Source organism: Hemicordylus capensis, chromosome 4 (assembly GCF_027244095.1).
Source record: "Hemicordylus capensis ecotype Gifberg chromosome 4, rHemCap1.1.pri, whole genome shotgun sequence".
Taxonomy (NCBI): domain Eukaryota; kingdom Metazoa; phylum Chordata; class Lepidosauria; order Squamata; family Cordylidae; genus Hemicordylus; species Hemicordylus capensis.
In genome coordinates, this window is record NC_069660.1 from 14,623,863 (window position 1) to 14,651,808 (window position 27,946).

A 27,946-nucleotide genomic window follows, 5' to 3' on the forward strand; every position below is an offset into this window, starting at 1 on the left:
GGATGGAGCCACTCTGGGAAGAGCAGAAAGTTTCAAGTTCCCTCCCTGGCATCTCCAAGATAGGGCTGAGAGAGATTCCTGTCTGCAACCCTGAATGTAGGAGCCAAAATGGCTTTTTACTTTGTTTTAGAGGAAATGTCCAGCCTTATTTAGGAGGTGGTATGTGTCCATTGGTTTGCCTAGAACAAGTCTGGCACTAAATAACCAACTTTATATTCCTTGAAAAGCATTGTTGTACACGGTTCTTCGCAATCCAGTTCTTCTCAAATCTGTTTGTATGTCTTTCCTTTGCAGCCTGCTCCTGTGATCCCCGGGGCTCTCTGGACAATGACTGCAGCCCAGTTGGTCAGTGCCAATGTCACACAAATTACATAGGTCATTCATGCAACCAGTGTGCACCAGGCTTCTATGGGTTCCCAACTTGCACAGGTGAGTTATTTGGTCGATATTGAGGTGGGTCTCATGATCCGTGAGACCCGCTTTTGTAAAAACTGCGGGGAGAGCGGACTAAGCCCGCTCTCTCTGCAGACGAGCGGGCAGGGAGCCCTGGACGGCCGGATCGGCCGCCCACATGATGGCCAGCTCCGTGACGGAGCCGGCGGGGGGTGGGGGGAGCGGGGGCCGCACGGCCCCCGAAAGCCCCAGTATGCTCTTCGTGAGCGTGCAGGGCATACTGGGGAGATCCCCGGGCTGGGAGGCGGCTTTTTGCCTCCCAGCCGGGGGTCTACTCATGAGTAGGCGTGGCGCGAAGCCGCACCACGGCTACTCACGAGCCTAAAAAGCAGGTTTGCTGGAGCGCTCACTCCGCAAACCTGCTTTTTAGCAGGGGTTCTCGAGCGGGTTACCCGCTCAAGAACCACCGGGCTCGGCTGTGAGCCCGGTGGTTCTTACGACCAACAAAAACCGGGCTAGGCTCTCCTAGCCTGATTTTTGTTGGTCGTGAGAATTGCCCCATCGCCTGCTAGCTGGGCTTATAAAATAATTGCTCTCATATATTTAACAGTGGGAGAACAACTGTCCCTATTCAGCCCAGAAAAGCAAATCTCCAGTGGCTGTTGCTGGTGTCTTCTTCATAGGTCCCTCTGCCCTGCCCCCAGATGGTGAATCCTTTTGGGATGGGGATTATCTCCCCCCTTCCTCCCACATTCATCTGTCTTGCTATTAGGGATGTGTTTGCAAATTAATCACACCGAATTGGGGCAATTTGCAGATTCAACTGCAAACCAAATCACCCCTTAAATGAAGGGGCTGATTTGAGGTCGAATCGAATCAGCCCCAAATAGTGCGATTTGTGCAGCCATTTTGGTGGGCTTTTCTCCCTCGCTGATTGGTTTTATGGCACTGGCTTCCGATTGGCTTGCAACCTCATTGCTTAGTTGGCTTGTTGTCATTCAAATCAAGTGTTGGTATGGGCAACTGTGCCCCCATTGGCTGGGGGGAGGGGGGACCCTTTTGGAGGGAATTTCAAAATATATTCAAAGGGACTGGGAGTCAGAGAGAGCCCTTATGAAGAAGGGGATTCATCAGGACAGGAGGAAGGAAGGTTTGATTTTGTGGTTTTCTTTTATCAGCACTGAGTATATGCTGTGCTACCTATTGCTGCTATAACTGTTTTGCTGAATCTCAGATTGACAAAGGGGAAACAAAAAAGAGGGAATTTCAAAATGTATTGAAAAGGACTGGGAGGCAGAGAGAGCCCTTACATCAGGAGAGGAGGAAGGACTCAAGGAAGATTTGATTTTCTGGTTTTCTTTTCTTACTCAGTATAAAATATGGTTATTTTTATTACTTTTATTGTATATTTTATCTATTTTATAGTTGTGAGCTACCCCGAGCAGTAGTGTACTCTGTGTGTGTGTGTGTGTGTGTGTGTGTGTGTGTGTATAAATATTTTAAATAAATAAGTGAATAAATAAATGTAATGCTGTGCTATTGCTTGCTACTGTAACTATCTGGTTTTTGGTGGATCTCAGATTGACAAAGGCAGAACTTGGGAGCCTTCCTTCCTTCCTTGAATTGTGGTTTGTTTTGTTTGTGAAAAGGTCTTGTGGCGAGAAATGGACAGTGGCAGCTGAGCTTAGCTCTATGTGTCTAATATTTCTTGGGGATTGCTGTGACAAGCTCCATGTCTGGCTTGACTAACTTGTGCTTCACTCACTGCTCTGGTCTGCTCTGCATTCTGCAGAGAGAGAGAAAGAGGCAGTATATAAATATGATAAATAAATATGAAATATTGTACAATGTAATACAGTGTTGTACAAATCATTTGTTGTCATTGCAGTTACCCTTTGTTATGACTCTGTCTTAGCTGTCCTTTTGTATCTTCTTCAGCTTGCCACTGTTCCATAGAAGGCTCTCTCTATGGTAGCTGTGATCAGGAGACAGGGCAATGTAGTTGTCGTCCAAGAGTAACTGGACTGCGCTGTGATACCTGCATTCCAGGGGCTTATGCATTTCCACAGTGTGAAGGTAATTCAACCTAACTTCTATTCTGTGTATGTGGCTTACTGCATCACACAAACAAGAACCCCTGATGTAGATGTAATTATACCTCAGCACCCAAAATCAGCACTGCTGATTTTTAAAAAATAAATATGCTCATAGTAAATAGTGCTGAAATCACAAATAGTACTGAATTTAAATGCAGAGTTCATCACTGGGTATCTTCAGAATGCTGTTAAACCTCTTTTTCACTTTGTTAAACTCTTCTTTGGAGTGGCAGCACTTTAGAAAATAACAGAAGGTTTTGGTGTTGGAAGTTCAGCTGTTCTGTGACATGGATTACATTTTGTGCTTTCTGTGAATTTCAATTGATTTTCTCAGATTGGTTTTCTTAATTCTAGTAATAAGCGTATTTGTCTCCTACTTAAGTAGTGGTTGTAACCCCTTAATTCCAACCCCCTCTGGATTCACACAATAATTAAAGCACCAACCCAGGAACTATGCACATTTCCCCCTAGAAGTCTACTTTTACCTGTGCTTTTTCTGTTTCAGTGGGCTCTTGTAATCCTGCAGGCCTTGCAAGTTCAGATCCTTCCATATCAGGGGTGAGTATTTCCCATGGTTGCTGTTTTTATTTTTGATTCTTGTTTGTCAGCATTACATACCATCTTGAGTGTATTTGTAGCATGAAAATTGACAGTTTAACATTGGATTATATGATTCTGCAGGGCCTTAGATTTTGTTTGATTTGTTTACATCTACATCTATTCTCTCCTTATCTTGGCTGCAGAACTGGGCTAATTTGAGGTGACGGGAGAGGATGTTCTAAATTGTCTTAAAAAACTAAAAATTAACAAATCTTCAGGGCTAGTTGGAATCCACCCAAGAATTCTGAAAGAACTCAAATGTGAAATTGCTGATCTCCTAGCAAAAACTTGTAACCTGTTCCTACAATCAGGCTCTATACCAGAGGATTGGAAAGTAGCTAATGTAACTCTGATTTTCAAAAAGAGATGCAGGGGTGATCCAGAATATTAGCTTAACTTCTGTTCTGGGTAATTTGATGGAAAGCATACTTAAGGACAAAATTATTAACCATATAGAAGAACAGGCCTTGGTGAAAGAGAACCAGCATGGCTTTTGCAAGAGCAAGTCATGCCTCACTAAACTTTTGGAGTTCTTTGAGAGTGTCAACAGGCATGTGGATAAAGGTAATCCGGTTGACATAGTATACTTGGAATTCCAAAAAGCTTTTGACAGATCTCCTCATCAAAGATGCTTGAGAAAACTTAGCAATCATGGGATAAAGGGACAGGTTCAAGTGTGGATTGGTAACTCGTTGAATGATAGGAAACAATGTAGGGTTGTGAGGGTTTTCACAATGGAGAGAAGTAAGAAGTGAGGTCCCCCAAGGATCTGTATTGGGAACAGTACTCTTTAAATTGTTCATAAATGATCTAGAAGTTGGGGTAAGCAGCGAGGTGGTCAGAATTGCAGATGACACTAAACTCTTTAGGGTAGTGAAATCCAAAACAGATCGTGAGGAACTCCAAAAGGATCTCTCCAAACCTGGTGAGTGGGTGACAAAATGGCAAATGCGGTTCAGTGTTGGCAAGTGTAAAGTGATGCATATTGGGGCAAAAAACCCAGCTTCACATATACACTGGTGGGGGCTGAGCTGTCAGTGACTGACCAAGAGAGAGAACTTGGGGTCGTGGTGGACAGCTTGTTGAAAGTGTTGAATCATTGTGTGGCTGCTGTGAAAAAGGCCAATTTCATGCTAGGGATCATTAGGAAGGGGATTGAAAATAAAATGGCTAATATTATAATGCCCTTATACAAAACTATGGTGTGGCCACATTTGGAGTACAGAGTACAATTCTGGTCATCACATCTAAAAAGGACATTGTAGAACTGGAAAAGGTGCAGAAGAGGGCAACCAAGATGATCAGGGGCCTAGAGCACCTTTCTTATAGGGGAAGGCTACAGCACCTGGGGCTTCTTAGTTTAGAAAAAAGACGACTGTGGGGAGACATGATAGAGGTCTATAAAATCATGCACGGAGTAGAGAGAGTGGACAGAGAGAAATTTCTCTCCCCCTCTCACAACAGTAGAAACGGGTCATTTCATGAAACTGAAGCCTGGGAAATTTAGGACCAACAAAAGGAAATACCTTTTCCCACAGAGCATAATTAATCTATGGAATTCTCTGCCATGGGATGTGGGGATGGCCACTAGCTTGGGTGGCTTTAAAAGGGGCTTAGACAAATTCATGGAGGACAGATCATCCATGCTTACTAGTCTGGTGGCTGTAGGCCACCTCTAAAATACTAGTTGCAGGGGAGGAACAGCAAGAGAGAGGGCATGCCCTCACCTCTTGCCTGGGGCTTTAGAAAAATATCTAGTGGGCCACTGTGTGAAACAGGGTGCTGGACTGGATGGACCTTGGGCCTGATCCAGCAGGGCTGTTCTTTTGTTACCTCCCACCCAGGGTTCCTGTGACTGTCGGGCATATGTGGAAGGTGAAGCCTGTGATCTGTGCAAGCCGCTCTACTGGAATCTGACTCCAGATAACCCATATGGATGCATGAGTAAGAAAACTTTCTTGCAGTTCCTCCAACAAATGCCTCTCCTAATTAATATCAAACACAGAATATTTTGCTGATGATTAGGGAGAAGGTCTTCTTTTCTTCTCCCCTTTTTTTGTTTTTGTTTGTTTGGTTTTTGTATGTCCAAATACATTGCAGAGAATGGACCACCGCAGCTGAAGATATTTTGGTATGAGCCATAGACAAACAGAATAGCTACTCTCTGTTCGGAACTCTGTAATGTTGAATGGAATGAAGGATTTGTTATTTTTATATCAGAGGAATAGGGGATGCACTTTGGACATATAAGGTCCCAGGTTCAGTTGTTGGCATCTTTAAATGACCTCAAGTAGTAGGGCTGGTAAAGACTTCTTTTTCTGTCTCTAGAAAGCTATTGGCTGTATTGTGTTAGATTTGCCATTTACTTACCATAAACCTTGTCAATTTAAGGTACTTTCTTATATCGTAAAACCTTTGCACTAAAAGTAGTGTCCTCTGAATGGTCTACTTGCCATCAGAGAGCACAGCAGGAATGTATGGCTAAGGAACTGACTTCTCCATGGGGCTTTCACTGTATTTCTGGCTTCTGGCAACCCGACATGTTAAAGGATTCGTTAATATCAGATTAATTCAAGTTGGATACATTGGGGCGCTATCTGATCATCCGTTTTTTCTTTTCCTTAGGCTGCCAGTGTGACACCATGGGGACAATCGCAGGTGTTGCTGAATGCCAGCAAGTACGTTTCCCACCATGTTATGAGATCTGTAGCAAAGTTCTGGCTACGACCTATACCCTGCAGGCAGAAGCTCTTGATTAACGCTGTATGCATGCAGCAAACTCACCCTTGCAGCTGAGTGAAACAGCACAGGCATTCATGGAAGGGGGCTGCGGCGTGTGTGGGATTTTTGCCAGTGTCCCATTCTCTCTGAAATGCTCTGTGCCACCTGCAAACGTGTCTCTGAGGACTCTGCAGCAAGTGTAACATGCTATTCGAAATCAGCTCTCTAACAAGTTCTGTGCATCCTGGTCCTTTTACTTCCTGAATATTTGCAAAACCCGTTTGTGAAGGTGAATAACGTTTGGGGGATGGTTTACTTTTAGTATAGCAGAATTGTTGTCCTGGATATGTTAAAAGGCAACAAGAACCATAAATGGGCATCATTTTATTTCTCTGTTGGCTTTAAGATCTTTAGTACACAGAAACACATTTTCCCAATGTCTCTCAATCAGTATAAAAGCTAGAACTGAGATTTTCATCACTCTTGTTGTTTTTGTATGACAGTTGCTCTTGTAGTTCACATGCTCTGTCCTCTTTCACATTCCTGCAATTCTCACTTTTTTGTTTGTACAAGAAATGTCACTTAAGATTGTGGTAGTTAATTTTGATGAGCTACTGCAGGTTGATTTTGGTGTGTGACTGCTGTCTCCTAGGGTGATGGGCACTGTTTCTGCAAGCCCAACATCTGTGGCCAGTTCTGTTCAGCATGCAGAGAAGGATACTACAACTTTCAGAGCGGAAATTACTTTGGCTGTCAAGGTGTGCCCTTTTACCTCTATAATCGCATACTCAGTTAGCCATTGGGTGGGATATGTCGTAGGAGACATCTGCTCAGACCAAGGAGATGTGTCAGCTGGAGAGGAAGAGTGAGATTTGAATTGAAGATGTGAGGATTTTGGAACGTCACCTTTGTAAGGATGATTGGTGTGGGACTGCTGACACATATTAAGGAAGAACATGATGATCCTTGACACACCTGTGTGTCTTCATTAGCCTGTTAGAATTTTTAATGATTTGATTATTGTTCTTAATGTAAAGCTTTGTTTCTTGAGCTTTGTATATTGCATTTATAGTACATACTTCATTGTCTCTCCCTCCTTCCCATGAAACCCAGGTTGTTCTTTGCATTTTTGAAGTGGGCTTAGAACCCTCTCTTCCTCTTCCAAATATTGCTAAATTTGTAGACAGCTAGCCATGCTCCTCTTTTTTTATACCTTGCTCAGACCTCCCTAAGTGTATGTAGTATTTGAAGACATTGACAGGAACTTGGAAAAGACATTTTTTTAAATAACCATAATGAAATGAGGTCACAGATGTCAGATCAAAGAAAAGGAAATGAAAAAGAGGTGTCTGCTATTGACAAGGTGGAGATGCAGAATATCAGATTTAAACAATAGTTTCAAGAAAAGATGGGGGGGGGAAACGGTGAAACATGTCAAAGGCCTGCATGAAAGGAGTTGTGTAATAACCTTGACTAAAGGACATGGCTTTAAATTTGGTGCCTATTTTGTGAGATACTAATTTTAGAGAACAGAAGGGGAGTTCAGATCAGTACACTGTGTTAAGTTCAGATTGCCCAAGCCACTCTTGATGTATAATAGAACAAAGGAAGCCAAAATTGGCTCTACAAAACCCTGAGTGTGGGTTCTTGTCCTTGATTTTTAACACAAACATATACATCTCTGCTCTTGGCACTGGGAGTACCAGCACTTTCCATTGCTGTCTGTGTTGTTTTTGTTGACCATACAAGGTTGTATCCTTGGGTGGGGTTATGATGCAGGTGCAGAAGGATGATCTGAAAGCAGAGGTTGGAGGCATTATTTAGGAGCCCAGTGGGAGACAGTAGGCATATTTCCGCAACAGTTCCAAACTGGGAGGCAAGGAAACAGATCCAGGCAGGGCCAGAAGCCAATGTGAAAACGGATACGATTGAATAAATATAGAATACTATGCTGCTGCCACTCCTTTTGGTGCCAGGCTTTGATGAGTGCTATTTGAAGCCCATTAGCGGCTGTGGAATGTAAACATGTGCTTCTTATCTGCAGGCTGCCATTGTGACATCGGTGGGTCAATTGGGCCCGTGTGTGAGGAGAAGACAGGAGCCTGTCACTGCCGGCTGAACACCCAAGGTCCCACATGCTCTCAGTAAGAAGCAGGCCAAAGATGTGATACTACAGAGCATGCCAAGGATGTTAGCCTTCTCATTCTTGGCTTTCCAACTTAGCTCTAGCTTTCTGTCTATTGAGAGTGGGGTGGAGAATGTGAATGGATCATCTGAGGGACAGCCCTGTTGACAAGAGCCTGAGTGAGAGGTTCTTAGATGCCATTAAAAAGGGTTATTTGCATACCTGTGATTCCGCATATGTGGAGTTTTTAGTTCAGGGAAAAGATGAGAGAGGGGACCCATGGTAAGGGGGCCTCCGTGCATGCATGGAGGCCATGTGCATGCCACTATCACCCAAGGGCAGCTGGGGACAGTGCTGTCAGCACGCTATGACATCCGCCTGAACAGGAAGCTGCAGTGAGCAGCGGAGGAGCAGGTATGGACCTGCTCTCCTCCCTTTTAAAGGTGCTGGGGATGTGCTGCAAATCGCTCTTTGAATTGTGATTCTTGCACATCTCTAACAAACTTCTGCTGTATAGACTTCAGATATTAATGGCCAGAGCTGCTGTGACTTGCATGCTTACATCTCAAGTCATTTCTCTTCTCCATAAACCCTTATTCTTCACTTATTCTTCAAGATCATTGTGATCACCTTGCTTGTTGTAAACCCTTAACAAATGTTTAAAATTTTACCGAAAATGTAAACATGTTCAAAATTAAACGAGCTCCATTGTGCACTATGGTATTACATTTTTGGGCACAGAATATGAATTTTCTTGGCATGAGTGCAAACAACTCTGCCTATAGCAGTGGAGGTGTTAAATAAATATTAGGAGATTTTGCTTAATTAGCTGAGCCTAAATATGATCAAGCAGAGTGTTCACTACTTCATAGTGCCAGTAGAAACCAAGCTGTTAACTATGAGCCTCACATCTTATCTCTAGACCAGCAAAAGACCATTATATCCCTGATCTTCACCACCTGAAATATGAGTTGGAAGAAGGAACTACTCTGGATGGACGTCCTGTTCGTTTTGGCTACAATCTCCTGGAATTTGAGAATTTCAGCTGGAGAGGATATGTGCTAATGTCTTCCATTCAGGTAGATCTTACTCCTCCGCTTCCTTCCTTTGGAAGAAATTAAAGGCAGCTTCAAATACTGCAAATTGCATACAAGCACGGTGCTTCTGTAAAAGAAAATGTATCAATGTCGTGAGTAGATCATCACATGTAGACATATATGTGACTATTCTGCTCTATGTATGCATACCGGGAAGCCATGGTTGGTTGCAGCTGTTTATCATGTGTACATCACATGATCATGCACTGAAATAGATGGACATGCAGTTGTCACATGTGGTGCTCTTTGAGTTTTCAAGTGTGCTTTTCCCATTGGAAAGTCTCTAACATTTGAAGTGGCCTTGAAGGTGAGGATTTCCCCACTCATAATGCCACAAAGGGCCTCCTGGAAGCATGAGGCCAAGGAGAGTTCAATGCAAATGTGTGCTCCACACGAATTTGTATCTTCAGCAAGATTTTGTTTGTGCTAACATGTCCTTTAGGTTTAAGAAGAGAGCAGCTGGGTAATAGGTAAGGCCCCAGTCCTGCAACCACGTCACTGTGTCAGGCTGAGTTCATTTAGGAGAAAGTGGCTAGGCAGGAACAATGCAAGGGATTGTCAGAAAAAAACAACTACTACACAGGTCTCCTGGGGAGTTATTCACCCACTTCCTGTCTCCCTCTTGCATAACGTCTCCCTGCTCCTGAAAGGAAAGGAAAAATCCTCTCAACTTTTTCCTATGCAGCATGTGGCTTTGGTTGCTCTTTCTTTGTTTGTTGGTGTCTTGCCTGACATGGTATGGCTGAATGACTAGAAATGGAGACTATTCATATCTGCTGAGTCTGCTCTCCAGATATACATTTCCTCTGTGAAGTCTGAAGGGTTCACAGAGTGAGTGTGTACGTGTATGGTTTGTGGTTCATTTTGAATTCTGCTATATGGCTTTGTTCAGTGTGAGAGTTCTCTTAGATAAGAGGTATTCTTTGTTTGATTTTTGTTCCCTTTATATAGGGGACTTAGTAATGTTTTAGGACCTGTTCTCCTTGTCCTCTTTAGATTTTGTTGGGAGATGCTCACCAGAATTATTGAGGCATTGTTATAATCCCAGTCATAATATATTAGAGCCAGAGACTCTTCACAAAACTGCTCATTCCACAGTATAATTGTTGCTTGAAATGTGTGAATGAGATTTAGAAGGTCGTCTATTCCTATTTCTCTCTTGCAGAAACTCTTTAGCATTCTAGATGGCAGCTTATTTACACTTGTTGGAAATGTGGCTTGACTTGGAGTGCCAGGGCTAATCTGCATATTCTGCTTGCTCATAGCAAACCTAATTTGCATGGATTGTGGATGCCAGCCCATTGGTGTGGACAACTCCCAGTCTCCCCATCTTCATTTTCCAGTCGAATACCTGTCCCAAACATCCAGTTTTTCTAAATGAACGAATGAGCTGGAAAGTGTCCACATATTCTCTAACCACAGAAGTTGCAAGCTGGACACTTTTGAAAGTTCTCATAAAGCTTGTTGGGCCTTAACATTACTGAAGATTGCGGTTTTCAAAACAGATGTTAATCTGAGACCAACAGGTTGGTTCCTCTTGTGCACTGTGCTGCCCTAAAGTGGAGGATTAGGTTTAAGAGTTTACATGCTCCCTCCTCCTGTCCTGTGCAGAGGTTAGTTTTAAGAGTGCCTTTGAGTGATATAGACATATCGGACAGTGCTAAGCCAAGGCTTTGTATTATAAGTACAACCCTCATGCTTGCATGCCCTGCTTCCTCCTGCATCCTCCCCTTGCATGTGTCGATTGAATAATTCTGTTCCTGGTTTAGCAGCAAACTAGTTTGCTGTTTTGGCCAAATCCAACTAGGTATGGTTTGTAGCAAACTTGGAACAGAACCTTCTCTTCTCCATGTGTTACGGGAGGAGGCAGTGCATGAGCTCGATCCTATTCATAGCGCCAAACCATGGTTTAGCGTTGTTTCTGAATTCAAGCACTGTCTTAAAATTTGTGAGTGTGTGTAAGAGTCTCTTAAAGCTATTTTCTACATTATCATTTTAGGATAAAGCAATGATTTTGCAAATCTGTTGAAAGTCATAAACCTAGAGGCGATTATATGCACACCTCTCTTTTGAGAAAGACCCAGGCAAACTGAGGCACTCCTGGACTCATAGTCATGTCACACCCATGTTTTTCTCACAAGCAAATTCCTGTCACCTTCCTCACACTCATTTTGGGATTGTTTTGAGGGAGCACTCTCATGACTCCAAGTTGCAAAGTGAAAACCATCCTTTGTAGGTGCTAGCCAAATTCTGTGTGCCTCTCTTAGGAAGTCGTCTGCCACTCTCTGTTTCGCTCTGCTCTTGTTTCCTCTCCCCTTGGCTCTTGACTGTGGATTGTGCTTTTCTGGCAAGGCTGGATAGATAGATGTAGGCGCAACCTGCTGTGCAGTGAGTGTTTCAGAGGCATCCTTCGAGGCCAGCTAGCCAGCCTGTAGTACCAGGATGGGGCTGGCTTGGTTGCTTATCTGCTTTGGCATGCTGCTTTTGGGAGCAAGAGTCCAGGCGTGCTGTGCTTGAGCTGGTGGCAGGTGACGGTGGAGGTTATTTAAGGTGTGCTCTGCTTCTCTCCCCTTTCTCTCCCACCAGCCCAAGGTAGTGGTGACCCTCAGTGTGACCTCCCCTGACGTGTTCCGCCTCGTCTTCCGCTACGTCAACCGGGGGCCTGCAAATGTGGAAGGGAGGGTCTCAGTCCTTGAGGAAAGAATGTTTAATGTTTGTGGCAACTGTAAGTGCATTTTTCACTTCTAGACTAACCCCCTTCCAAAATCGACCGATGACGAGCCAACCTTTGCTTTTCTGCCAAACAGCATTTCCTTCCCCCTTCCCCAAAACAGCCACTACCCGCATAGTAGATTTTGGATCTCCTCAAGCAGCGCACCCCAAGGAACACTGGCAATGTAGAGGGGAGGGCACCTAGAGAGGCAGGCAGACAGATAGAAAGGCAGGGTAGAAAACGGGCCCGGAGCCTGCCTTGCAGTGAGATGTGCCCGATGTACTTTTTGCCTTTTGCAGAAAAAAGTCAAAGTCACGGTGCACGTGAGAGAAGCAGAGCTCTACCTCTTCCATGTCATCCTCAGATATGTAAATTCAGGAGGTTCCACTGTGTATGGCAAAATTACATCTTATCAGCCACGAAGAAGAGGTAAGGATACCAGAGTTCCTCTCCACCTATAACCCACTCCACAATCACTCTACTGTCTCTGGAGTGTTTTGTCTTGCCTCGCCGTTTCCAGTTTTAGGCTGCACTGTATTGCTGATCAATCAATCGGTCAAAAACTCATTTGGATCTTCAAAGTGCAAGCTCATTCGCTGTCCTGAGATTGACAGAAAGGCAATCGAATTATTGCTATGCCTTGTATTCATTCTTCTCCTGCCAAGATAATTTTTTTTCTTTTCTTTTGCTAAAGTATATCTGCAAACCAGCCAAGCTTTGGTCATCAGCAAGTCAATTATGTTCATCTAATTAAGTTTTTATTGTCTGTAACAATCAGACTTATATGTGACAGAGGGTAGGAAGGAGTAATGCTGTAGTGATGGGAAGGATTTGAGGGAGGACTAGGCTTCACTTAGAGCAATTGCTGGGCGGGCGGGCCTTTCCTAACAAGGGGGAAATCAAAACAAAAGGACCAATCCTGAGGACTGGGTGGGAAACACACACACAGCCACCTACTGAAGAGGGGAAAGCTGTTTCATAGTTCTGTCCCAGAGTGCCCTGAGGAAGCAGCTGGCTGAGAAGCTGCTGGGGAAATGGGAGGACACAGCCAGGGAGGTTGGAGAAAGCTGGAAGATCCTGGCCTGTGAGTAATAAGCTAGGGACCAGTTCAGTTAGACGCATGAGGGAAATTATTTTCCTTTATTGTATTGCTTGAATCTGAGTTGCCAAGTTAATGAAAACTCTCTCTTTTACAATCTGATTTATGAAGAGACCATTGTTCTTATTGCATACTCTTGTTTTCCTTTTAATCTAAGAATAAACCCTTGTTGATGAAGTGTGCTACTCTTCATTTTGGGCCTGCATTTTGGGCCAATTGCCTCTGGAGGCTTAGGAATGCTCAGCCCTTGTAGGCAGGGTTTTGCCGTTTTAACCTCCCACAGGAATCTTATGTGGAAAGAGATTCTACGTAATTAAAATTAAATTATTATAATTGTCCCACGTTGAAATAAAGTGGATGGTGGGTAGCAGCCTATTAGGGATGTGTATGGAACCGTGGAGCTGCGGTCTGGCACTGGGGTGGGACTTCCTTTAAGGGCGGGAGGAGGGTGTACTTACCCCTCCCGCCGCTTTTCCCCCGCCGGCTTGCTTTTTTTGGGAAGCATTTGGGGCAGCAGCATACCTCCCTGCCGCCCCTTCCCCCTCTCGGCAGCAAAAGGCTTCAGAAAGCCTTTTACACGTGCGCACTTCACGTCTCCGCGATGTGCATGCGCGCCACGTCTCCATGTCACATGTGCGCACGTCGCGGAGATGTGAAGCGCATGTGCGACGTGTGCACCCACAAAAGGCTTTCTGAAGCCTTTTGCTGCCGAGAGGGGGAAGAGGCGGCAGGGAGGTATCCTGCTGCCACAAATGCTTCCAAAAAAGTGCGCGCCGGCGGAGGAAAAGTGGCGGGAGGGGTAAGTACACCCTCCTCCCACCCTTAAAGGAACACCCATCCTGGCGTTCGAACCGCTGAACCACCCCATGATCGGACCGGTCCGGAGGCCTGTAGAATGGCTTGTGGACCGGTCCATGCACATCACTACAGCCTATTGTGAATCTCCTGGAGTGAAAGATTCACCCCAGTGAACTCCCCACTCCTCCTCTGGCAGGAGTTATGACAGATGCCAAAGTTTAATCAGCTTAGAACCACTTTTAAGATGGTTGGCCCAGTGAATTTGTTTCTGTTTGGTGTTGACAAGGCAAAACAACATTTTCATCCAGCAGATTAATTTGAAAAAAACCCATTGGCTGACATCTAGACTAAAGCTGCACTAATGCAAAGATGTTACATTAGCCAGTTCCACTGAGTTGGGAGCTTGCATTCCAGACCACTGTTGCATTGGTGCTTAAGGTTGCAGTTAGGAACATAGGCAGCTGCCATATACTGAGTCAGACCATTGGTCTATCTAGCTCAGTATTGTCTACCCAGACTGGCAGCGACTTCTCCAAGGCTGCAGGCAGGAGTCTCTCTTAGCCCTCTCTTGGAGATGCAAGGGAGGGAACTTGGAACCTTCTGCTCTTCCCAGAGCGGCTCCATCCCCTGAGGGAAATATCTTGCAGTGCTCACACTTCTAGTCTCCCATTCATATGCAACCAGGGCAGACCCTGCTTAGCTAAGGGGACAGGTCATGCTTGCTACCACAAGACCAGCTCTCCTCTGTGAAACCTCTTCCTCAGTCCTTTATATGTTTTACGGAATGATGCAAAGCTGTCTTCTGGCCTTGTGCAAATGCAATGCTCGCGCAAGCAGACCAAGAGCACGAGCAGCTACAAGACCTCTTCGCGTATTTGACACTTGTGTTTGTTGTACATGTGCAACATTAGTCTCGCTCTCAGCCGGTATTTACTGGAAATGCCTTCTCACTGGTGGAATGCCAAGATAATGCTTTTTAAAAATCATGCTGTTAAAAAAACCCACGCTAGATAATTCTATGCAGTGTGGGGTGTATGCCTGAAAAATAAGGAAAGGGTCATTTGAATCTCATGCTTTGATCTCAGCAGGAGTCAGGAAGGATTCTCCTGCCTGCCTCCATGGCATGTACAGGTGGCAGCGGAGTGTGTCTTGCTGCTTCAACCAAGCCACTGGCTATCTGTGATAGTAGAATGCAAGGAAGTAGGTCAATATTGTGCCTAGTATAGCATATGGCAACTCCTACACATCCTCTCACACACTTTAAAATGCTGATTCATTTTGATATTAGCATGAACTGAAAGTACTGCTTGGATACTGGCCTTGAACCATTCTTTGAGGCAGCTTTTCTCAAAGGGGAAAAAAAACCCTCCCTTTCATGAATGCAATTCACTTGCTTTTTGGCCATGGGATTGTTGTCTTTAAGGGTGCAGATTTCTAGTTAGATTGACTGAGAATGGAAAGCTAATGTGCCCTTTGGAAAATTTACGCTTCTGTGCCTGGTCAATTGGAAATGCCACTGACAGTGTGCTCCTGCAAGTGTCCTACATGGATGAAAACATGTTGTTTGAATGCAAAGTACAATTCAGACAACAAAAGTGACAAGCCCATGTATGTTTTACTAGCTTGCTTGCAAATCCCCAAGTTCATCATTTGTGTACCCAAAAGGTGGGGTGGTGGGGCGGGAACCAACTCCTGTAAAGCTTCCTTGCTTGGTCACCTGGTGACCATCCAGATGATACTATCCATAAATGATCAGGCGACTGGCTATTTACAAGCATCAAGTACTTTATTCTGGGTTTGATATTTGTAAAGGGAAATATTAAAAGAAGCTCCATTTACTTCCAAAGGTAACTTCAGGTAGTCGCTTACTGAGAAGGGACAGGATGCATAAGCTTCCTGTGATTCTTTTATCTCTCTGAAACATCACTGCTTTAAAAATGGGAGTTGTATAGGCTACAGTGGGTGACTATTGGAGGAAGAAACACAAGAACTTGCTAGATTCATGTGGAACATGGTGAAGCCACAAATCACTCATGTGCCCTCTTTTGCAGGGGTGGGAGGCGGGATGATGAAAACACACAATGGAATTGGCTTTCAATGTTTTATATTTTATATTATGTTTTAATCTGTACACCACCTAGAGATTTCTATATTAGGCGGTATAGAAATTCAATCAATCAATCAATAAAATTATTCATTCTTGGGGCCACGCCAGAGATTTTGTGCACCTTCCAGGCTTGACTGATAGTAGACCTTTGTTTTTCCCCTGCTCCAGGTACAGAGCAGACCAAGCAGATTGTGTTTCTACCCACCAAGGAGCCAGCTTTTGTCACTGTTCCTCAGAATAGCTTTGGTGAGCCATTTGTGCTGAGCCCTAATGTATGGTCTCTAATAATTGAAGTCGAGGGCGTATTACTGGTAAGAACCGTCCTCTCTCTTTCCTCATCTTTAGTTAAGACAGGGACAAGAGGAGCTAAGCCTCACGTTTCCACCCTTCATTCCAGGATTACCTGGTCCTACTGCCCAGCTCATACTATGAGGCTCCCATATTGCAGCTGAAAGTCTCGGATCCTTGTACCTATAGCCCAGCACCTGAACAAGTCAGTCAAAAGTAAGGCTTCCATTTCCATCTTTGTTGGAGGATTAGTTTGCACTGTCTTTGGCCCTGAGCACTAAAACACAGCTCTGCATTGCACTGCTTAGATTTGCCCTTCCAGCATTAGGGGTACAATTCGGCTGGACATCTTTAGATACATTGTTAGTTTTCATTGAGAATTTGGAGCAAAGCCGTTCTAGCTGCTATGATCTAGGAGGACTAGAAATTGAGACCCAAGTATCCAGGCCCATTTGACATTCTGTAAAAGAGGTAGTGAGGGTTGATTGGTGCCTTGCTAATAAAGTGAACTCATACAAAATTCCCAGTGGGAGTTGACATATATAATCAGCAATATCAAATACCTGGTAGTTAGGGTTAGAACAACATAGGATTTCCCATGCCCTAAATGAGGAATAGCAGCACTTGAGTAGTCTTCAGAAGACTTCCACAGCTTTTTATTTGGATTGTGGGGTGGACGTGGTACACACAGTTGCTGCAATTCTGCGGACAAGCTGTTGAATCCCATGTCTTCAACAAGATACAAGCAGCCTAATTGTTCAATTGCAGCCTCTATCTTAAAAGTGTACCAGTTTCTACTGTGACATGTGAAGGTGTACAAAATGTTTCAAATAGCCTTGCTATGTGAGTTCTTAAGGGAAGGGGAAAAGGTGACATGGTCACTATGTCCTGTAGCATTTTGTCACTAGGAATGTGTTCAAAGTGTTTCGGCATCTCTTTTTCAAGGTGCAGTGCCAAAAGACTTTGAGCTGCCCCAGCTAAATTGTTTCAGCGTGGCGGGGGTGGGGGGCAAGCGGGCACTTTAAAAAGAGGGAGGCAGATCTTAACTGCACACACGCACAAACACACCCTGAGCAGCGCTGTTTGGATTCAGCAGCCGGGCTCTCTGTTTGCCAGGTTCTTCAGTGTTGCTGAACTCAAGATGGTGTAGGCACATGCTCAGATGCCATTTCTTCCCTGACGCTGCCCAAAAGTTGCTGGGAACAGGGAACTTCCTGTTCCCAGCATGATGCAGCTGGGCAAACAGAGAGCCCAGCTGCTGAATACAAACAGTGCCGCTCGGCGGGGGGGGGGGGGGCGGAGGAGCAAGGGAGGGGCAGGTAATACCTGCCTTCCTCCTTTTAAATTGCCTGCTCTCCGCCCCTCCCCCCATTGTGCATGAAACGCTTTGTTCGCATCCCTATTTGTCACATTTCCCAATATTTAGCTCTGCCCCCTTCCAAGCAAACGTGCAATGACTTGTTGACATGTTGCCACTTTCCCTCTAAATGTAAAATGTACACTTCCCTGTAGCCTTGAGGACAATATAGTTTGTTCTTAACGAAATGCTTTTTTAGAGGTGTTCTGAGAAAAAATGCTTTTTTAGAGGTGTTCTGAGAAAATTTGATACTTTATTCTACCGAATATCCTGAGGAAGAAATAAGTTCTTTCCCATCCTTTCTAGCTGTCTCTTGTACAAGTACTTGCCTGTGGAACACTTTCCCTTTATGTCAGGAGAAGACGCCATTTGCAAGTTGGACAATAGCTTACTGAGACCCTGTCCCAAGGAGCAGATCACCCCCGTGTATCCCGAGATGGTGATATGTCATGGCAATGACGTAAGTAATTCCATTTATACTGATTGGTCAGTTTAAAACATGTAGCTCTGATGCTACCTTTCAGCACTTTTCCCCAGGCAAGGAGAATGTTATCTCCCCATGGTCCAGAAACATTGCCCTAGTGCCTTTCAGGAAAGTACCTTAATTGGATAGGCCTCTTGGTGGCTGATGTAATGGAACTTTAGTGTTCAAAGTTAGTATGCCACTGAATAACCAGTTTCTGCAGAGCAACAGTGGAGAATGCCTGTTGTCTTTATGCCCTGCTTGTGAGCTTCCTTGATATAGCTGCATGAGGCTCCAGCTGATGAATCAGGCCTAAATTGAATTGACCTGATTCATGTGAATTGAACAACAATTAGGATTCGGGGCTAATTCTGTTTGGTCCCAGTTCGGCTGCTGAAGCTTTGCTTCAGCCAGTTCCCCCTCCCTCCATGTTGCTACTCCCCCAACCCCTGAACATACTTGCTAGACCAGGCAGGGAAGAGGAGACAGTTGGATGTACTTAATCTTGCTCCTGTCCTGGTAGCAAGTGAGTAGCAACTGCTTTGGAGATTTTAACGTTTTCCTTCTGAAGCCCTGGCAAAAGTGCACAGTTGTTTGGAATTTTAGCCACCCCCCTGCCCCCCGAAAAGCCCCAGAAAAGGCTACAGTTCCCAATAACCTCTGCTCCATTCCTAGGACTGCAGAGGGATTTAAAAAGCCAACTGAAAACCTTTAAAAAGTGAAGTATCAGCTGCAGCTGGTGTTCCCTCGCTACCAAGAGCAAGAATTGCTGGACAACAACCGAAATAAATCGATCTCTCTATCTAGAGCAAGACTACGTACATCCAGTCTGTCTGATGCCCTCCTCCCTGTCTGAGAATTATGTTTAGGGATCAGGGCAGTGGCAGTAAGGAGCCAATGTTTTAGCCCCAATTTGGAGCAATCCCTTCAGATCAGACTGAAGTGAATTAGAATCCCCCAAGCATTGACTTGGGGACCCCAAAGTTCTGAGACTGCCCTCAAATGAAACAAGTGTCACATCACACAGCCCTATTCCCAGAGGCACCCAGTTGGCCACTGTGAGAAGGAGGATACTGAACTGAATGGACTAAGTGATTCCTCAAGATTACTCTTTTGCTCTTAAGATGCAAGAAGGGTAAGTATTGCCTTGGGGTTCGAGTTCACAAAGGAGAAATTAACACAGAAAACAGCTTTTTAATGAAGTTGACATTGGGCATGATGGTTGAGCTAGATACTAGCTTCTATGCTACTCTCACCCCAAGTCTTTATGACAAAATTTATATGTACTTCAGTCAAGTTCCTTCCTGCATCAGAATTTTCTCAAAAGCGTTTCCTTGAAAGAAGACATCGCGTCGTCTTATACGAGTGACTCGTATAAGATTTCATACAGAGCCTAGTTCAAAGCCTTTTCTCCTTAACTTTGTTTTTCTTACACATAGGTAGAAGTACAGCTGTGGATTGATGTACCCCACCCAGGGAAATATGCACTTCTGGTGGACTATGCCAACAGTAATAGTCTGCAGATGGTCGATGTAGCAGTGAGTGCACCCCATCTTGCACCCCAGCAGGGCACACTTGCTCTATACACCTGCAAGTACAGGTATAGTCCCAGATATAAGAGAAGGAAGAGTGTGAACCTGATGGAGGAATATGCACAGCTCCTTGTGTATTGCATAATCTGTAAAGGGAGCTTTTCTACTATTTTCTCGTAGTTAAATTATTATAGCAATAAGCCTTTGTGAGTTAGATGAACAATTGTTCAAGCTTCCTGGGCTATACCTGAGCCAAAGATGGGCTTGACAATAGTAACTTCTATCCTCTGCTTGAAGAAAGATTGCAAAAGAGATAGATTGGGGCCATGTGAATTTAAGGCATACTTGAAGGTTTCAGTAGCAGGCTTTATTAAGAATTCAACAAGGCTGTGGAATAGAATTCACAGTTCCTGTGGCTGGTTCAGTTATCCCCAGCACAGTCAATAACCGCCAGGAGCAGGACATGCATTCCGTTGTGTCATCCTCATGGGGGTAGAGAGGGTTAGGGTTGATGCTATGCCCATTCTGTTTTGTAGTTCAATAAGCACTCTATGCTTTGGACGTCTTAAAGGTCAGATCTACATTAGCAGTCATTGCAGTTGGGTGAAAGGCACATGCTGTTTAGATTGTTGCCAGAAGAAGTACAGACTAGTGCCAGAAATCTGGGCCAAAACGAGTCTCAGTCCTTAGAATAGGGTATGGCTGAGATGAAAATAGCATGAGCATCCTGAGCCCTGGTGCCCCATTTAAACAGCTAGACTGTATTTGTGTACATGACAGATTGATTACATTGTCTGGGAACTCCTTTCTGCCCATTTGACTTAAGATTGCCACCTTAACAATAGGAAATGAGGTCCTGGGATATCCTTAGGAAACATGCCCTTGTCATTACTCAAGGGAAGCATTTCAAAGAGTTACAAAGGCTCTGTATTAAAGCCACCATGAGGGGGGAAAGGGAATCTGGCAGGATAAGGCTGTCCTTGAGCTCAATCGCTGCTTTTGTCTTGCAGTTTCCTTTGCCGTGGGCTGGTTTTAGATTCGCTCAATCGCTTGGCAGCTTTTGAACTGGCTACAGAGGCTTCAGTTCAGCTCACAGTGGACCAGGCCCATTTCTTCCTGGTAAGGACTTAACATAAGCAATTCATAATCCACTGTGGGGCGTATCTATGGCAAACCTGAGACTTCTTAGGTGGGAGCAGGTGGAATAATAGCTGCAGTGGAAGAGAAAGAGAGGTTGGAGCTAGGAATCTGGCTTTGAACTTCGTCTGCATCCAAGAGCAGGAGGGCTGAGACAAGTTCTCAAAGAAGTCCTTGAAGTTCTAGCCTGAGCTCAGTGGTCTGCTTTCTCTCTAGTAGCAGTCAGTCTGGAGAACCCTTCTACTCTCTTCTAGTCTCTTCCTTTCAGCCTACATTCCAGTTTGCATCAGAATTAACTAGATCTAATGTCTGAGAAATATGTGTTTATATATTATATTTGTGTACAGCCCTAAACCCACATCCCTGGGCTGCTTACAACAAACATCAAACAAATTAAAACAGAAAGTAGAACATGAAAACAGTTTAAAATCACAATTCTGGTTGAAAAGCTTGGATGAATAAATGCATCTTTTAAAAAAACTTTGTAAAAGTTGTTGGAGATGGGGAGGCTCTTATTTCAGCAGGGAGCATATGCCAAAGCCTCAGGACAGCAACAGAGAAGTCCCGCTCCTGAGTGGCTACCAGACAAACTGATGGCAGCTCCAGATGGACCTCTCCAGATGATCTCAGTGGGCGGTGGGGCTCATAACGAAGAAGACGTTCTCTTAAATACCCCAAGCCTAAGCTATTTAGGGCTTTATCGGTTATAACCATAACCACCTTAAGTGGTGCAGTGGGGAAATGCTTGACTAACAAGCAGAAGGTTGCCGGTTCGAATCTCCGCTGGTACTATATCGGGCAGCAGCGATATAGGAAGATGCTGAAAGGCATCATCTCATACTGCGCGGGAGATGTCAATGGTAAACCCCTCCTGTATTCTACCAAAGAAAAGCACAGGGCTCTGTGGGTGCCAGGAGTTGAAATTGACTTGACAGCATACTTTTCCTTTACCTTTAGTTTATAACCAGCACTTTATAAACATGTATAAACAGCACAAATAAACATTGAGTTTATTAAAGGCCAACTCCCAGCCAGCAAGTAACGTGTCTCCTAACTCTTAACATTTAAATATGTGTGTGTGCTGGGAGACTCCATGTGTGAGCACTGTAAGATGTTCCCCTTAGGGGATGGGCCTCACAGGGAAGAACATCTGTATGTTTGGATGCAGAAGGTTCCAAGTTCCCTCCCTGGCATCTCCAGATAGGGCTGAGAGAGACTCCTGCCTCTAACCTTGGAGAAGCTGCTGCGAGTCTAGGTAGAAAATACTGTGCTAGATGGACCAATGTTCTCACTTAGTATATGGCAGCTTCCTAAGTTCCTAGATGGATGTTACTGCAGCTGGGTGATATGGGGAAATAATGGCTTATGCAAGAGATCTGAGATTAGCATTGCATTTCTCATGTGGACATTACGAAGCTGCAACTTCTGCAGTTAGAACAGCTGTGAAATTCATTTGAGGAGCAGAAGTAGCCTGACTGCTGTGATATTTCATGCTTGAGAGTTTTTGCCCAGCCCTGCTGTGGGCGTTCTGCATGTGTTCAGCGGACCTGAGACTTCTATCCCATCAAAAGTATTGTTAAAAAGTAATATTTGCACTGACTCCTTAGATGTTCTTACTAGGAAGAAAAGCACCAGTGATTCATATTCATTCTCTCGGTTCTGTTTCGCTGTCTCTGTCTATCTGTCTGTCTCCCCCCCCCCGCCTCCCTCCCCCCAACTTGTAGTACAAAGTGTACCTGGTCCCATATGAACAATTCACTTTGGAGTTTGTGGAGCCAAAGGTCCATTGCATCAGTGTCCATGGAGCATTCTCACCAAACAGGTAAATTTAAAGTTTTGCAATTGTTGTTTTATGTAAACCTGTCCCTCTGTGAATACCAAAGTGTCTTGCGTTGGGCAATAAATGCTGCCATGTTTTTAGTGGGGAGATGCTATAAAGAACGAAGAAAGTGGTGGCAGAGAAAAATGACGCAGCATCAACAAATCAGAACCGAAGAAAGGGGAGGGGGCAATTCCCAAAGGTGCTGATGAGTTTTCATACATTAATTTGTTCAATATTGCCTGACGCGTTTTGAGTGTGAGATGCTCTTCTTCAGAGGCAACTTAAATAAATAACATTAATCCAAGTATCTTCTTTGGTTCTGAGATGCTATAGAACAGGGATCCTCAATGTTGGGCCCCCAAGATGTTAGTGGACTTCAACTCCCATAATCCCAAGCCCCAGTGGCCTTTGGTTGGGGATTATGGGAGTTGAAGTCCAATAACATCTGGGGGTCCAATGTTGAGGTTCCCTGCTATAGAACACAGAGCTGCAAAATTGTCCATTTATTTGATTAGCTTCATCACTGGACGTGATGTTGTCTGGAGTAACAGAACAGAAAGACAGATCTGCATCCTGTGTGTGGTGGAGGGAACATGGGCACATGCAGCTATGCCCAGAGATTTCATTTCTAGATGAGCTCTGGCAAGGCAGTGTAAAGAGTGCTAGAGTACAACTGTAATTATGACTGAAGCAGGTTTGTGTGCCTAGATTTCTGTGCTAAAAAATTCCAAAATCCTGCAAACAGATGTCCCGTGTTTTGTGCTTACAATGACTTATGCAATTTTGTAAATATTAAAATTGCATCCTCTGTTCTGTATACAGGTTTTTTCCCCCTTGTAAAATCATTTGGATTTTAAATTTATTTTGTCATTATTTCTTTTTGCTGGCAACTAAAGAAGGTAGACTGAGGCTTGCAGAATACCAGGAGAACAGTTGCTACGTAGTGCTGGAGAATGGGTATTTGAAGCCAGTGAGGAGGGGCAGGTACCACTGGTGGCCCTATCAGTATCTTAAAAAAGCTTGAGCCCATACTTTTATAAGAAGAACCCTACTGCTGAATCAGATCAAAAATACTTCTAGTCCAGCACCTCCCACGCCCCACAAGTGGCCAGCGAAGTATGTCTTGCAAGTTCAGCATATATGGCAGGAGGGTGAAAACCCTCCCCTGCTCTCGCTCGCAGCAACTGGCTTTCGGTGTTATTGAGGAGAACCTCTGAACATGGAGCTCCCCTTAAGTTATCATAACTAATAGTAATTAATAGACCAATTCTCCATAAAAAAGTGTAATCCATAATAAAAGTGTAAAAGATTTTAACTGTACAATAAGGGCTGAAACTTTAAAGGGGGCATTCTGTGATGGGGAATTCCAGCCATGGAAATTCTTAGCCCTAAGGTGGGTGCAGTGGGTGCATTTCTAATATTGCGAATGGAAGTTGTTTACAGCAGAAGTGTGACAGTTTCCTCTCTGTTCCTTATCCCCATTCCCTATCTGGATATTGTTGATAATTGAGGATAGTAGAGAAAAACATCAAACATACACTAGATATTAAAAGAACCGAGAGAGAGATGCTGTCTCCTCAGTGATTGCATAGCCATCCCATAATTCCATGCTTCCTTCTGGGCATTCTGAATTTTCTCTTTCTTGCTCTGTTCCCATGGAAATGTTAATCTTTGCTAGTTGGCTGCAGAGCCTTTAACATGCCTGCTCTTTTCCGCAGCAGCTCCTGTGTCCCATCGAGGTATCAAAAGATCTCCCAGTCAGTTGCTCTTGAGGAAGGGCAGTTCTTGCCAGTTGCTCCAGACTTGCCCCTGATTCATGCCTTGAGCATTCCACCAGCAGGTATCCTGCCTGTATCTTTGCTTCGACCTCCAACCTTGGTAGACTCTTCTGCAGAACTTATCCTGCTACAAGCTCCCCAGGTAGGTAGATATGAAAAATAGGAATGTAGGATCTGAAATTTGTTGGTGCTAGATATTTTATCTGGGGAGAGAGGTTTTTTCCCTTGCATAACATTCTGGAGCTCCAGTATCCAGTAGGTTATACCCCTGCCGGATACTACCGGTAGGGGTATCTGGTATACTCCTACTGGATATTGCAGCATCTGGTAGGGGTGAGCAGGAGCTAATATTTTATTTTTATTTTTTGGCTAGATATTTTGTCTGGAGAGAATGGTTTATTTCTTCTGCATAACATTCTGGGGTTCCGGAGGTAGGGGTTTTTCAGGAGCTAATATTTTAATTTTTTTTGTTTTTGTTTTAGAAGTTTTTCTAAATTTAGTTTTTGTTTTTCGTTGTTCTCTATGGGAATAACAGCAATCCTTTTCAAGTTGGCTCTCAGCTGCTTTGTCATCTTAAACAATGGCTGCTAGCCCTTCAGTAGGGCCTTCCCATTTATTAGAAAAATAACTTGGCACAGAGGGATGTTACCACTGGTGGCCAGAATGAGTTAAAAGGGTCACTGTTCCAAAAGTATCACGGGAGAATGGTGATGAGAGGTGAAACTTGCATTTGAAAGCAGTGGTGTATCTAGGGAAAATAGTGCCATAATATCAGCTGAAAAATACAAGTCAAGCTCGTTAATCTTTTAATATTTCAAAAATTATTTAGCAGTGGATGTAACCAGACCAAAAAATGCTGGAAAACTACAAATTTCAGTATGCTGGGGCTCATGAAATACCCAAATACTACGTGGAGGTGTACTTGGGAAACTAAACAGAAGTGCCTGTCTAATTCTCTACTATGCATTGTGACATCACTATTACATAAGTTTTAAAAATAAATGGAGAATTTGACTTTTCCCAGATACTCTGAAAATAATTAAAGGATATGCAGAGTAGACTGTGTCACTGCTTGGAATATATTCTAGTATTTCAGAAAGACAGTTAAAATGAGAGAAAGAGAGCAAGAAACTCCCAGTGGGCCTTAATACTAAGGATTTCACCCTGATTCAAAGACAAACTTACCATTAATAGCCATATTATTAAGACATCACATTTAACTCACTCATCACAAGAAACAAAGTAAGAGCAAATGAATACAATCCTAGCTCATAAGCTTCAGCTCATTATTCACAAGCCCTGATTCTCTGTACATAGTGCCAAACTGAATATGTGTGCAGTGATTTATATTATATTGAATTAAAAATAATACCTGTGGTCCCTTCAGGGGGCTTCCTAAAGGCTGTGGGGGGGCTCTGCAAAGGTTCGCCCTCCCCCCGCTGGCTTCTAGGGCCTCGCAGGGACCATTTTAGCATGTGTCGTGGCCATTAAAAAATTTTTTAATGGCCGCTGAAAACAAAATGGCTACCACGCATGCTCTAATGGCCTCTGCAAGGCCTGGCCTGGCTTAGGGCCTCACAGAGGCCATTTGAGCATGTGCAGTGGCCATTGTGTTTTCAGCAGCCTTAAAAAAATTTTTTTTTTAATTTTATGAAATGGCGCCCCCCTTCAAGTGGCTCCTGGGGCATGTGCCCTGCCTGCCCCACCATAGATACGCCCCTGTTTGAGAGTATGGGAGATTAAGTGGGGGGGAGGGGAAAGGTAAGAAACCCCTTCCTGATCTGGGATGCAAAGAGCATCTTTTTCATGGAAGTGTTTGGCAACATGTGGGCAGTGTCTATCTGTACTGCAAGTGGTCAGCATTGCGTCTGTTAGTCTTCTGGCAGTCAGCATCGCATGATGTCACAATATCCAGTCCCTCTTCTTCAAGCGGGTAGCATCAACAATATGGCATATGACCATTTTGGTCATTCCTTCTCTCTCTCTCTACACACGTGTGCACAAACAGGAACACTTTGAAGTTGTTCACACAGCCAAAACCTGGTTAGGACACTTGGAAGACAGGAGCTGGGTAGGACAGCTTTTCCTCCAACCTTGGTAAAATGCTGGGTATGCAAGCTGAGAAGGACAACACTGCCCTACCCTGCTCCTGTCTCCCACACAATTGCTTTATCCTTCTGCCTACCTAGTTGTTTGCTCTCACACAACTGAAAATTGGGAGCACGCACAGCTCCCAAACCTGGTTGGGACACTTTGGTTGTGTGAACAGCTACCTTTTCTCTTATTGAGAGGGACAACAGTGAATGGACCACTTGTGTTTCATTTAGATGGGTGGTAACAGTGTGTGGACAGAGGAACAGTAGGCAAGGAGAAGAGGAGAGTTCGCAGGCAAGTACCCCAATTATTACAGGGCCAGAAGTACTATTCACCAGGCCCATCCTGAGCAAAAGGGATATTGTGAGTTAGAAACCAGCTACATGAATAAGCATACAGTCGATTACAATGTTTAGGGTGGTTCTCCGTGTTGTGTTTTGTTTTAGACAGCCATTGTGTTCAATGGCCGCATCCAGAGTCTGGGGCGTTATGCCTTCATTCTGCACTGTTACCAGCCGAGTCACCCAACATTCCCTGTCGAAGTGCTGATCAATGGTGGACGGATTTGGCATGGTAAGCAGCCTGCAGGTTTGATATGAAAGCAATTAAGCAGGGTGGATTTTGAGTAGACCAGCAGGCTTTGCACTTAAACTAGGAATTGACTCCCTGTCCAGACCCAGGAAGGGTGCTTCCTAAAATGTCAAAGATCTTTGACGTGATTCATGTTTCCTCACAACTTGAGTTCTGTGCCTGCTCAGTAACCTCCACAGAATAATTCCAAGTTCCATGAGGAGCTCTTTGGCTCAGCCAAATCATGCATGTGGCGTGACCGTTACTTTCAGCAGGAGAGCACCTTCCTCCTCAGTTACTTTTCAAGCACCGTGCTGCTCGCATTGTGAAGGATTTGCTCCATCTCATCCCATTTCCTGTGCTGTAAAAGTCTTTCTTGATTTTTTGGCTTTGACTACTACAGTTTTATGGCTTATTTTACGGATTTTGTTTGTACTTTGTTCATACTGAATTTGGGGGATTCCAGCACCTCTGCATCTCGGGCTTCTAAAAGAGTTTCCTTCTAAAAACAGGAAATAGTAGACAAGGATGTTCCACATCATCACCATAAGAAGTGTAAACATGAGCGGTCGGGCTTGTCGAGTTCCAAACATCGCCGTGTGTCGATGTTGACATCGAAACCATCAGCATCATTGATATCGACATTGTCAGTGTTGAAACAGACAACATCGACACCACAGTTGTCTCCTCATACTCCCTCACCTTCAACCATGTAGGGAGAAACATCGAAGTATTCAGCCCTCAACATCGGGCACATCACAAGTGTTGACACAGACACCAGCAATGACCTCTAAACTGACACTGATCATACCCACATCTCTTTTGACAAAATGATAGACTCCAACATCAACATTGACAGCTACACGCCCAACATCAGCTGTCAGACCAAAATTTATTGTGGCCACGATACTGATCTCAGCGACACTATCGGCAGGTAGAAAGGACATCCTTATTAAGAGTGTACTGCAAGCCATGTCGCCTATCATAATCGACTTTTTTCCAGACTCTTTTCCAGCTCAATCTGTGCATTCTGTTTCTAGCAAAGAAGGGCACCTTTCATCTAGAGAGGCTTCCCTGATAATGCAAGAAAAGATGACACCCAGAAGCCTGGACTCTTTAATGGGCTCCTCTACTAGTACCCTGTCAGATTCTCCCT

At 44.2% G+C, this 27,946-nt stretch overlaps 1 protein-coding gene across 6 annotated transcripts in view; it reads left to right on the plus strand.

Moving 5' to 3' along the window:
• The window catches only part of LAMA5 (laminin subunit alpha 5), a 362,437-nt gene that overhangs the window by 226,781 nt on the left and 107,710 nt on the right, over window positions 1-27,946 (plus strand). For 5 of the 6 annotated variants that reach the window (XM_053245482.1, XM_053245481.1, XM_053245483.1 and 2 more), the window contains 17 exons: window positions 295-429; window positions 2,332-2,469; window positions 2,995-3,047; window positions 4,934-5,033; window positions 5,715-5,767; window positions 6,463-6,568; window positions 7,855-7,954; window positions 8,858-9,014; window positions 12,045-12,174; window positions 15,918-16,060; window positions 16,147-16,253; window positions 17,701-17,854; window positions 19,297-19,457; window positions 20,400-20,508; window positions 22,251-22,348; window positions 24,067-24,268; window positions 26,667-26,793. In XM_053245482.1, the coding sequence (XP_053101457.1) occupies window positions 295-429; window positions 2,332-2,469; window positions 2,995-3,047; window positions 4,934-5,033; window positions 5,715-5,767; window positions 6,463-6,568; window positions 7,855-7,954; window positions 8,858-9,014; window positions 12,045-12,174; window positions 15,918-16,060; window positions 16,147-16,253; window positions 17,701-17,854; window positions 19,297-19,457; window positions 20,400-20,508; window positions 22,251-22,348; window positions 24,067-24,268; window positions 26,667-26,793 (2,073 nt within the window). The remainder of the gene's footprint in view (window positions 1-294; window positions 430-2,331; window positions 2,470-2,994; window positions 3,048-4,933; window positions 5,034-5,714; window positions 5,768-6,462; window positions 6,569-7,854; window positions 7,955-8,857; window positions 9,015-12,044; window positions 12,175-15,917; window positions 16,061-16,146; window positions 16,254-17,700; window positions 17,855-19,296; window positions 19,458-20,399; window positions 20,509-22,250; window positions 22,349-24,066; window positions 24,269-26,666; window positions 26,794-27,946) is intronic. The other variant, XM_053245480.1, reaches the window with a different exon arrangement.